The sequence below is a fragment of the Taudactylus pleione genome, unplaced genomic scaffold (assembly GCF_031769625.1).
Source record: "Taudactylus pleione unplaced genomic scaffold, aTauple2 ptg000792l, whole genome shotgun sequence".
NCBI lineage: Eukaryota > Metazoa > Chordata > Amphibia > Anura > Myobatrachidae > Taudactylus > Taudactylus pleione.
The window spans coordinates 5,340,903-5,353,873 of NW_028285194.1; the positions used below are offsets into that span (position 1 = coordinate 5,340,903).

Sequence of the window (12,971 nt, forward strand, 5' to 3'; positions counted from 1 at the left end):
CGCATCCTGCATCCCTGCTGCCTGAGCTCCCAGTCACTGGGAACATACATCACATGCTCCGCTCCTCCGCAGCACAAAACAGACCGGAGAGCTTGGATAATTCCCCTCTTAACTGTGGTTATTTATACTGATCCTCTACAAGCAGGAGCAAAATAATAATACTTACATAGCACATGAGCTCACATTATTCTAAGCCAAATCAAAACATGTATAGATATAAAATATTGATGTTACAGTGCCTTTAAGGCAAGAGCATTGTAGCAATGCCCAAGTGAAAAGGATGAACTAAGTCAGCAGGAGGAGCAGGTGTCTGGGCGGTGCAAACACATTCCCTTCTTCCCATTCTCTCTCTCTCTCTCCCTCTCTCTCTCTTTTTTTTTTTTTTTGCAATCTCTTCTTGTCTTTTCATTCTTTCTTCCAGCAGAAGGAGCTACTTGTCTGAGCATAGAGGACCGGGGAAGGGAGAGGGCTGTGTGGCTGAGACGCACGCTGCCTGTGTTTGTATACACAGCACTCTCAGACCGACAGCAGCTTCCTGATTGCTGCTGTCTCATTATTTGCAGCCGCTGCTGACTGATGACTTCGAGGAGTCGTGCGCTGGACGCAGCAGGACGCATATAAAGCGCACACCAGGTGCTCCGTGCGCACCGGCGACCGCTGACTGAGAATACACGCAGACTTTTTGGGCAAAGGAATAATCCTGAAGCAGCGCCACATCCTCATAAAACAGGACTTTGGCTTTTTTGTATTAGTATTATATTTTGGAAGGATCTTTTGGTAGCTCTATTACTGACTGGGAAACATGATCCATAAGGAGGTCGTCCGCCTCCTGCTAAGTGTCAGCTTTTGGGTCTCTCTCCTAGTTGCAGGTAAGTGATGCTGCTGAGCTGGGTACTTTTACCTATTGCGTAAACTAAGTTCATCACTTGGAGACACATCCTCTGTGGCACATAGGTGACTACTAAGAATGTGCTCATGGAAGGGAAATATTCCACAGGGGGATGGAAGGGGGAATATAGGGAACTGAGCATATGAGATAAATGTCTAATTTTAATTCTGATATAAAAAAAACAGGGTTATTTGTCTCTGCCATCTGCAGACCTGTTCTGTTTAGCAAATCGTCTTAATGAGATGACAGAGAGAGAGAGAGAGAGCTTAATTGTAATCCCAATCAGCTTTTAGGAGGATTTAAATAACCGCAGGGCAGTCCTTGTCTCTCTCCTAGTTTTCCTTCCAGTGATGTAAGATGCAGCCATGCTTGGAAATGAGTCTGGATAGAGTGTGGAATAGTCCTGAATGATGTTACTATTACATTTTGTCAGTATTCCCATCAGTCATGTTTTTTAGGGAGTGTTGTAAGATCATTTGAACTGTCTTTAAAAGTTTCATTTACAATGCCCTATTCATTAAGGATATAAGTTGAGTTTCAATTTGTGAAAGGTAATTCAGTTGGTGCACCTAAGTAACACAAAAGTAAAATAATGGCAAATGACTGGTATTTTCTACAGTACCAAATACCAATAATAAATTAAATTTAGCCACCATGTGCTCTTTTCTGTGCCTGATCTCAGCATCCTTGCATTGGGGCTTTGGGCTAGTGTTCTGCACCCCCAGCCTGTGCCTTAGCTATTCACATTAGCCTTGCAACCCAGTCTGTAACTACCTCTATACTTGATCCTGTGCTCTTGTACTAGGACATTTAATTCCCAGCCGGCTCCTGAACTGTACACCTTTTGACTCCTGGGCTGTGCATCCTGCACTCTCCTGGGTTCTGCATCCCTACCTTCTCCAGAGCTCTGCACTCCAGCTTGTTGCTGGGCTCTGTGCCCCAGCCTGCTCCTGAGCTCTGCACCTCTGCTAAATATCTGCATCTACTGCTGTGCTTGGCATCAGATCTGTGCGGAGAATGGAATAGCTCCCTAACTTCGCTGGCTAGAAGGGAATGGTCTTGTTAAATACAGACAATTCGTCATGGCTTGTAGGAGTGAGTCTAAGGATGAAAGGAATGTATGAGATTAGTGCTTACCAGACTGTGTAGTTCGTTTCTCTGCCTGAAAGATAATGAAGCCTTTGGGGCTTTAAATTGTGTGAACAGGCACTGATCTGATCTCCCAAATTAATATACATATCACAATGGGAGTGACCGCATCTATAGAATAAATCCCTTCTCCCCCAGTACATACAATAGACTGCTTCATATCTTTACTATGTCAACCTCTGTTCTCATGAACACTTGAGATTTAGAACATCTGTATCAATCTGCAGGAAACGCCATTAACTGAGAAGGATGATATAGAGAGGCTAGATGCATTTTATTTATCTGGCTACAGCACAGCTTATAGATTTATCTAGCTACGATAGAAGAATGCAATCAGTAAAACCAACGTTCCTGTCATTAAATTATAGATTAGTACAAAGAGTCAAAAGGTATCCGGAATAGCTGTATTAAGATTTGGGCTGAACAAATTATTTCTCTCATTGGATACATATTTTCCGGTGTGTTTGTTAGTATTGATTGTCCCTGCACTTAGGTCCTGAAATGAAAGGAAGTTAATTTTCCCACCAACCCCCACCACCTGTACTTCCTGTTATTCACTCTCTACCCCTCTCCACAATTCCCTGTAGTTGGTTGATGAGGGCAGACCCTATGGGAAAGACCAGTCTTTTGCAGCAAATGCTGATTTACTCATTCTCAAGTAATACAAAAAGATCCCATTAGGCTATCCCAGATCATATGGATCAGCTCAACTATGGGCCTGATTCAGACCCACTCGCGAGCGGCTGTCCGCTCGCAAGTGGGTCGATGGTCTGCACTGAGCATGCGCACGACGGAGGGAGCTCCGTCGTGCGCATGCGCCAGACACGACGAGCGAAGGACTTTCCTTCGCTCGTTGTGTCCGATCAAAGGGGGCGTGCTGTCAATGTTGATTGACAGCACGCCCCCTTTGGTGGGCGTGCCGGGGGCGTGCCTCCCTGACGGGGGCGTTCCCACAGGAACGCCTCCCGTCAGAAGCCGGCCCACTGACATCACTAGTGATGTCAGTGGGAGTGATTTTGGCTCTGATAGAGCCAAAATCACTCCGGAGCTTGCGGTTGAAAACCTCAACCGCAGGCTCCGGCTCGCAATTTCGATGGTCGCGATGGTCTCGACCATCGCGGCCATCAAAATGCACGCTCGCATAGCCTGTGGGTGGTGACCCACAGCTATACAAGAGTCCAGGAGGACGCACCATGAAAATGGAGCCCGGCCCTCATTCAGAGCGTGCGCTCTGCTCAGAGCATACGGCTCTGAATGAGGGCCTATATTTTTTAGATAAAATATTTGAAGCTTTGCTGTACTATTTCTCACGTGGTTATAGGTGTGAACACCGACAGCCCACTGACTGTTCCCTGGACTCCTTAGTAATTACAGAAGTATTGCATGTTATCCTCATTAAGCCATTGCATATTAATAAAAAGAAATCCATTTAATACAATTTTTATGTGAAAGAAAGAATAAAGCGTTTTCCTAAGTTGAACAGAATGATGCAGTCCTTACTAGTAACCGTCTTATGGGAGAGGAAGACTGTGGTGTTAGTATTTTATTTTTTAATTTGTTAATATATGTTCCATTTATATCACATTCTGGCAGATGTTAGCTGGATCACCTCATATTCACACAGATGTTATTTTAATGATGCTACACAGTATAAATCTAAAGGCGACTTCGTAGATTGGAATGGAAAAAAAATAGGTTCATTACCATACAAATGATTGCTGTTCATGCACGCTAGATTCGTGGTTTGTTTTTTTTATAACTGTTTGACCTTTTTATTATATATTCCTCTCTCAGTCAACTTTTGGTGCTTGATGCTGCAGAGGAGTAGCAATCACAGGAGACAATACTGTAATAGGAAATAGGGAAGGCTTTCCTCCTTTATGTATTTCTTCCAGGCCTTGCCCATGAATCATTTTTACTTTTAAAATGAAACCAATAGATCAGTAATCAAACCGAATATTGTAGTAGCTGTTAAATAATTCATCAGTATGGACTGTTGTAAAAATTCAATGACATTTCACACAGTGGCAGGAAGCACGTGACGTTATGCAATCTATCAGAGTGGCTACTCTCATGTCTTAATCCTTTAAGCAAAATATACCCCATTAAGATCAGGACAAATTCATTTGTTTTACAGATTGACTTCCCTCAGTAGCTTCAATTCCCCTTTCTGTCTAAAATGAACCATTGAAACAGAGATGGCTCATATTATTCACTTGCTGTGAAACCTACTTGCCAATTAAATATTCATTTGAAGAAAAATCTACATTTTCATCTTTTTAATGGAGCAGATTGATAATCTGAAAGTAATTGGGTGATCTGTAATGTAACATTTGCAAAAGAATTCAGCTTTTTTTTGGTCTCTGTGAAGATTATCAATCAGCTTAATGCAGTCCGTTATGAAAACTTGTTTAATAAAATCCAATCTGGGAAATAAATGAGAATTACTTCTTTTTGTTTAGTTTTTTTCTTTCTAACAATTGTGCAATTTTCTTAACTGAAAGTTGATGACTACAAACTTCTAAATTATGATATCTGATTTTTTAAGTACATTGGAATGCCAATAATCTGGCCAATGAGCTGTAAAATTGAACACTGGCCTTCCTTAAAATGTGTTATTTGCCAAATTACAGAGGCTTCAAAGTTTAGTGTGCTCCAACATCTACATTAAGGAACAAGTCGAGATGATTTCCTGTTCTCCCAATGAGTGAGAACTAATGGAATTTCTCGTTTTGTGTGGTTGGTGCCCATTGTAGTCTATCGCTTAATGACTTCCAAATGTTATATATCCTTAAGTAGATAGCCAAATGTTCTGTATCAATTTTCAATTTGAAGCAGACATTTAGCATTTATAGTTCATGCAGCCACTACTTTAAACTATATCCCCACTTATGCAATGCAATTACTAGATCAGTATTCTATAATGAACTTGTAGAGTACAACTACAGTCCAGCCTTTATCTTTTTTTTTTTACTAGTACAGTATATGTATATTCTTTATAGTACTATGTTTATCTCTGGCGTATATTTATTTCCTTATAGTGTTTAGATCTATACTACATCTATTGGAAGTTTGTCATAAACCCTGGATATTCTTTATGTACGGTAATACTTATAGCAGAGGTTACCAAACTCCGTCACTACAGTCTGAATTTTAACTATATCCATGCTTGAGCGCAGGTGACTTAATTAGTACCTCAGTCAACTTGATTTAACCATTTGGACTCAAGGAGTTTGGTAACCTCTAACTTATAGTAATCTAGCATTTTATTAAATGTTACCATATGCACCTTTTGCTACATACATTTTATCTTTATGAATTTATTCTGTTTTTACAGCCATGTACTTATATCATCAGCTAGAATTCTTCATTTCCATTGCTCTGGGGTACTACACTACTTTATCCTATAATACTACTGTAGCCTATGCGCTAGACATAGAGGAACTGACCGCAAGAGGGTTCCGGATGGCCGCCACACGTGTGGTCTGTGGTCCCAGCACGGGAGTGAAGAGTCGATCTCTTCACTCTGAGCATCTCGCAGGGACAGGCTCCTTTCAGAGCCCCATTCCGGCAGGGGCTATTTGATACATGCCAGCGTGCAATGCGATCAATGGCGCTAGTAATGCACCCTGATCGCATTGCAAATCCGATAGTTGATAAATGAGCCCCTAAGTGAGGTGTTCCTAACTGTATTGGTCCAAAACTACAATAATATCTGCAAATATCTTAACTTATTTTATCAATCAAAATAATCCATCGTTCGATCAGTAAAGGGAATAATTTAAGTCAGGAGTGCCAATCAATGGGATGAGAATCATGTGTGAGTTTGAGTGGCCCAGCAAAGTCTGGTCTTTCCCACACATGTTTGAGAATGGCATTCTGTTTGGAGTCCAACCAGAGAAATCACACCAAACCCTTTATGACATAAGCATCAGAGCTGCCATCAGAAATTGTGGGGCCCAGTACAGATATAACAGACTCCCTGACCTCTGACCCATTGGACCAACAAGCCCCGGTCAGAGCAAGCACATGCTATGATGCCACCAACTCCAACATGATTTAGAGAGATCCTGGGTTTGACATTACCAAGAAATGTGTGTATTAAATAAAGGAGGATGTAACTGAAGGTGCAGATATGCTCTTGTACTTATGGGAGTCTGCCTGCACCGCCTCCCACGCAACAGCAGAACATCAGATACTGGCTCACAGCATGCCAATCATTCTGACAGCAAACTACCCTTTTTTCATAGGTGAGATCACAACCCACGCTGAGCCCAGTACTGATTGTACACCCCATTTTACTGTAGATAGGAGCAGGACAACTTCAGTTTCCACTAACCCTGTCTCTTTTCTGCAAAAAGTGGATGTTATAGTGTTAATTCTAGCACCTATCACAACCCGTGCAGTTCCTCTTTCCTACCTGGGGTGTCGTTCTCTGCTCTGGTGCTTCTAGCACACTCTGGTCTGCATCTAAGCAGTTTGTTGCATCACCTGAATGAGCTAGAAGCACCAGAGCAGGTAGTGCCACCTCAGGCAGGAAAGAATTTAAATTAATATGAAACATAGAATGTGCCCTCTCCTACCTTTTATTTTATATCTCTAATCTACCTCAAAAGGTTGATTTTTCCAGCAATCTGCACAGCTACCTTCTCTCAACTTGGGGAGGAACGCCTTTAGTCAGATCAACTGATCTCATAGTCCAGTGCAGACTTCTACCCCTAGCTGGGTTTCTGGCTTTGGATTAGTTCACTTGAATCAATGTAAATTGATTTTGTTGCACCTAACTCTATAGCCTGCTAGGTAATAAACCTTTTATTGTAGTGTTTGTGGAGATTCATCTGGTTTTATAAGTAATGAAACCAGTGGAAAACATATGTTTTGAATAGTACATGGAATTGTTCACAAGCAACTCCTGTGCTGAATCATAATGAAATAAGATATAAAAATGTTTCTTGAGGAAAAGGCTGGTAATGTCATTATTAAAGAATTCAGGATGTCGGCTCTCAGGATTTGCTGTAAAAGACTGGACAGCCTCAAAATAAACCAAAGAGCTTTGCAATATATTCTGTTAGAATCATACAGTAGAAACCACACAAAAGAAGCAATAAAATGTAATATATTTTATTTGGTTATGGTAATATTTTGAGCTTGAATTTGAAAGTAACACAGCATAAGAACATTCCATCCATCTATCAAATTACACTAATGTCATGTAGGCACTTTGCATGCCAGTGTATTGTAGCCTGTGGAAGTCGCCATTCCCTATACATTGTAAGCTTGCAAGCAGGGTCCTCTTACCTCTTTATCTGTCTGTTATTACCCAGTCTCCTTTTATTACTGTTTGTTCCCAATTGTAAAGCACAACGGAATATGATAGTGCTATGTAAGTAACTGTTAGTAATAATAATTTCTTTCAGTTAGGCTGTGTCGCATGAAAACTCTTTTGCTCTATGGACCTGACTCAGAGATGGACCCAAACCCGATATTTTTGCAGTTGAGTGATTATTGGTGGTCAACGTATTAATGAGTCGCACTGCACATGTGTCAGTTCCGGTGGCCACTCTAAGTAACCAAAGGGTAGCTCAGAACTCTGACAAGGGACTGATCTGCGACAGGTGCTGCGTCTTTGTATGCAGTCGTTTGAATTTGCAAAGCCACCAGTGGCCAGTGGCCAATTCAAATCAGCGGCTGTGACTTTTGCATATTTGCGCACAGCTGCTGCTTACACATTTGCATTACAGTGGCGTTAGCGTACATCTCTGAATCTTCTCCTATGTAAGCTGTCTTTTCTGATGAATTGTTAGGCCTCATACCCATTGGTATTTGAAACAGGTTTTTCTTTTATACTAATTTATTCTATTTGAGCTTGTTATGCATTTTTCAAAAACAATTTTAGTAGCATTTTATTGGGGGGCTGGCGGGAGACTTATCCACTTTTCCATGCGGCCAGAAGCGCCACCGGATTTTTGGGAGCCTTCCGGCTGTTCGGGGAAAGTAGACAACATATGATCCAAGAGACTTGGGTATTTCTTACCTAGTTTCCTGCCATTTACAGTAATGTATATGACTTGCGTACCGTGTTTTTTAGAAAGCTGTTGTGCTCATAGTGAAGCCATACATTTGCTACCTACTGTATGCAGTGTTGGTCAGATCTCAACCCTGCATTAGTAGCAAAATGCAAAATTTTCCCAGTCACATTTTACGTTTGCGCTTGAATCCAAATTTGAATTAGGTCAACATTGTTCTCTAAAGAGTTTAGCACAGACTATATGCAATAACCCTAATTATGTGATCTAAGTGATCTGATATACAAAAGGATACCACATAGGACTGTATATATTAGCCTCCATTTTGTTAAGAAATGTTATACATTAAGTATATTAATTCGGCATTCAGAATGTCAACACCATGCTCTGAATGTGGACATCAGCAGAATGTCGACATGCTAAATTGCAACAATATTGTTATAATGTCGACATTGTGAATGTTGATAGCTGGCCTGTGCAATTTTGCATTGACTTGTCATCTAACCCTAACCACAGCCTAACCCTAATCCTAAAATCAGCTGTTGACATTCTGACTGTTGACTTTATAACTATTCTGGGAAGCTGGTGGCAACACCATAATACACTATATCATATGTATGCCCATTTAATATGGTAAGAAATATACCAAGAAGTAATAATGTTAAAAAATGTTCACAGCAGTAGCACAATTTCCAGTACTATGCATTAGCCCCTGTAGAAATATTGATATGCCCAGTAATCTTGGAGTATACAGCCTATATGCACATACAGTAGTCAAAGTAAATGGCTTATTTCTTTTCCCAGTAGTGATCTGCTCAGTCAAAAGTTGTGGCCATCAATATTTATACACCCAGTCTGTAGCAAGAGTTCATTATAATGCCCAATAGCTGACATAACCCTAGTCAGTACTAAAGTGCACAATATTGTGCACAGTAGTTGTGCTTTGTACAGTTATCAGCAGTCTGTTTATAAGACCAGCCAATAATATTGAACTCACCTGACCACTGCTTTCCATTGAATCCCATGTCCTGACACCTATCACTTTTTCTTGTCCAAGCACATTCTCTATGCATTGCCTGTGCATTATTACATGAAGGCCTTATGTCAGGGGTGGAGAACCTTTTTCCTGCTGAGGGCCATTTTGATATATATATAACATTATTCGCGAGCAATTGCAGGCCACGCCCCCTCCATGTGACGTGGGGTGAGGTCACAATTGCTGGTGATTATCCTGATGATGCTCCGGGAGCTGTAAGAGCAACAATGTGACCATCTGAAGCGTCCTAAGTACACTCCAGGCAGCACTGGTGCATAGATTATGGCTGCAGGGTGCTGTTCTAGGCACCCTGCTAGCCAGATGAGGCTAGCAGAAAAAAAGCTCCAAGGGCCAGATGAAATGATTCTGCGGGCCTTATACGGCCCCCGGGCAGGAGGTTGCCTTATGTGATAGGAGCATTGGAGTCTCCTGATTGACCATATAATTACAATAAAAGTCTGTGATTAATCCTCATTAACACTTTGTTGGGATGGCCATGGGCACCTTTCCACCTCTAGCTATGGGCCACAGGACACTTCCCACAAGTACCTATCTTATAATGTTCCACTACATACAACCAATATACTTTCCATGAGATATATATATATATATATATATACACACACACACACACACACACACACACACACACACACACACACACACACACACACACACACACACACACACACACAGTCAGGTGCATAAATACTGGGACATTGACAGAATTTTCATATTTTGGCTTCTATTCACCACCACAATGGCTTTGAAATGAATCAAACAAGATGTGCTTTAACTGCAGACTTTCAGATTTAATTTGAGGGTAACTACATCCGAATCAGGTGAACGGTGTAGGAATTACAACGGTTTCTATATGTGTCTCCCACTTTTTAAGTGGCCAAAAGTAATGGGACAAACTAAACAATCCTAAATCTAACTTTAACTTTATAATACTTTGTTGCAAATCCTTTGCGGGCAATTACAGCCTGAAGACTGGAATGCATAGACATCACCAGACGCTAGGTTTCATCCCTGGTGATGCTCTGCCAGGCCTCTACTGCAAATGTCTGCAGTTCCTGCTTGTTCTTGGGGCAATTTCCGATCAGTTTTGTCTTCATCAAGTGAAATGCATGCTCAATCGGATTCAGGTCAGGGGATTGACTTGGCCATTGCATAACATTCCACTTTTTAGCCTTAAAAAACTCTTTGGTTGCTCTTGCAGTATGCTTCGGGTCATTGTCCATCTGCACTGTGAAGTGCTGTCCAATGAGTTCTGAAGCATTTCACTGAATATGAGCATATAATATTGCCCGAAACACTTCAGAATTCATTCTGCTGCTTTTGTCATCAGTCACATCATCAATAAATACAAGGGAACCAGTTCCATTGGCAGCCATACATGCCCATGCCATGACACTACCACCACATGCTTCACTTATGAGGTGGTATGTTTTGGATCATGAGCAGTTCCTTTCCTTCTCCATACTCTTCCCATCACTCTGGTACAAGTTGATCTTTGTCTCATCTGTCCATAGGATGTTGTTCTGTAATGGCTTTTTTTAGATGTTGTTTGGCAAACTCTAATCTGGTCTTCCTGTTTTTGTGGCTCACCAATGGTTTACATCTTGTGGTGAACCCTCTATATTCACTCTTGTGAAGTCTTCTCTTGATTGTTGACTATGACACGTATACACCTACCTCCTGGAGAGTGTTCTTGATTTGGCCAACTGTTGTGAAGGGGTTTTTCTTCACCAGGGAAATAATTCTTCTGTCATCCACCACAGTTGTTTTCCGTGGTCTTCCAGGTCTTTTGGTGTTGCTTAGCTCTCCGGTGCGTTCTTTCTTTTTAAGAATGTTCCAAGCAGTTGATTTGGCCACACCTAATGTTTTTGCTATCTCTCTGATGGGCTTGTTTTGATTTTTCAGCCTAATGATGGTTTGCTTCACTGATAGTGAGAGCTCTTTGGATCTCATATTGAGAGTCGACAGCAACTGATTCCAAATGTAATTGTCACACCTAGAATCAGCTCCAGACCTTTTACCTGCTTAATTGATAATGAAATAACGAGGGAATAGCCCACACCTGTCCATGAAATAGCTATTGAGTTGATAGTCCCATTACTTTTGGCCCCTTAAAAAGTGGGAGACACATATGGAAACCGTTGTAATTCCTACACCGTTCACCTGATTTGGATGTAATTACCCTCAAATTAAATCTGAAAGTCTGCAGTTAAAGCATGTCTTGTTTGTTTCACTTCAAAGCCATTGTGGTGGTGAATAGAGGCCAAAATATGAAAATTCTGTCAATGTCCCAATATTTATGCACCTGACTGTGTGTGTGTGTATGTATGTATGTATGTGTGTGTGTGTGTATATATATATATATATATATATTATATAATAGTATATGGTGTGGCAATGTCTATATGAAGGGACCTTTAAGTAATCTGAATTCCATGCTTATCCATTATCAGTCATATGGGTCACAGGTTGAACATATTAATTATAATGCCATGATTGGAATCCAAGGCAGCCGGCTTCCCGATTGTATACCCCATGATCAGTACCTCCTCTAAATTAAATTACCTAGCTAAGGGATATGACTTGCAAAAATTGACCTAAGGGTTATATATGTTTTAGATATACACTCCACGAAAGTTGCAGTCCATAATGTAATTACTTCCACTAACAATTATTAATTCATGTATTTTTGATGCTATTGATATATTTCTTTGGTAATAAATAAGACTTCAATCTTGTCTTCATATTCTGCCGTGTGAAGGTTAATTAGCAAAGCTGTGAATGGGGAAGTGCTTCATTATCAGACTTACAGTAGTCACCTAGATATTATTAAGAAAGATCCTAAAATTATGACCTGTTGGCCATGACAAGTACCCATGATAAACACTGCAAGCTGGGTCCCTCTGTCTTAATTACATTATCATACCGCAGAGGGACAATGATGATGTGCATCCATCATTTTAACATTATGCTTTTAGATAACCAAAAATAACAAAGTATTTTGAGGAACTGGAGGTTATTTATGGAGCACACTATTGGTCTAGCATGCATGGATCTAGTTGATCCACCCAGAGCCTGTATCCTCTTATTCGTCTACGCAAACTTCTTCACCGCCGCAAACCCCATTCTGACTAAGATAATGCAGTCTCGGAGATGACAGATAAACTCTGGGCTAGAGTAACTGGTTATTTACATCCATCACAATCCTTCCAGATACCAGACTGTAAGAACATCTAGTCTGGCATCCATAACATTGTACATTTAAAATGGATCTTTAGTGATATAAACAACAATGTTAATTACTGTACAGACTAAGATCAACATTTGCATGGTGAAGATTATTTTCTCACATTCATATTTGCATTTCTCAGCTATTTAATTTAGCTGAAAGTGTATTCTACAAATGAGGGCAGGTGAGAGATCATGGCCGCCTCTGTTCAAGAGATTCCACTGTGACAGGCAGCTGAGCAAAATCAGGGGAATATTGAGCAACTGAACCAATCCCTGCTGGAGAGAAAGAAGTTAAAGGCTGCTGTACACACCAAGCAAATTAACCTCCTTTGTTTGTCACATATAAACCATGCATATGGCTGTAATTTACCCCCTGACTTCCCGGAGGTCAGGGGAATTCCTTTTCAAATTGATGAAGTGTTTTCTTCTGTACAATGACTGAGTAGAAGCTACTTTCCTCTGATGGTTGAATCATGTATGAGATAAAAACATGATCATCATAAAATGCTTCGGTGTGTTTAAATACTTCATTTCCAAGCAAGGAAGTCAAATTGTTATTTTGAGTTCACAGTTTGACACATTCTATCCCTATTTATATCAAACAACAATTTGTGGAGGT

The 12,971-nt window shown here is 40.7% G+C and overlaps 1 protein-coding gene across 4 annotated transcripts in view; it reads left to right on the forward strand.

The window, feature by feature from the left end:
- The first annotated feature begins 382 nt into the window (after nt 1-382).
- The window catches only part of EDIL3 (EGF like and discoidin domains 3), a 681,338-nt gene continuing 668,749 nt past the window's right edge, over nt 383-12,971 (forward strand). For all 4 annotated transcript variants that reach the window (XM_088457916.1, XM_088457918.1, XM_088457919.1 and 1 more), the window contains exon 1: nt 383-869. In XM_088457916.1, the coding sequence (XP_088314042.1) occupies nt 803-869 (67 nt within the window). In that variant the 5' untranslated portion in view covers nt 383-802. The remainder of the gene's footprint in view (nt 870-12,971) is intronic.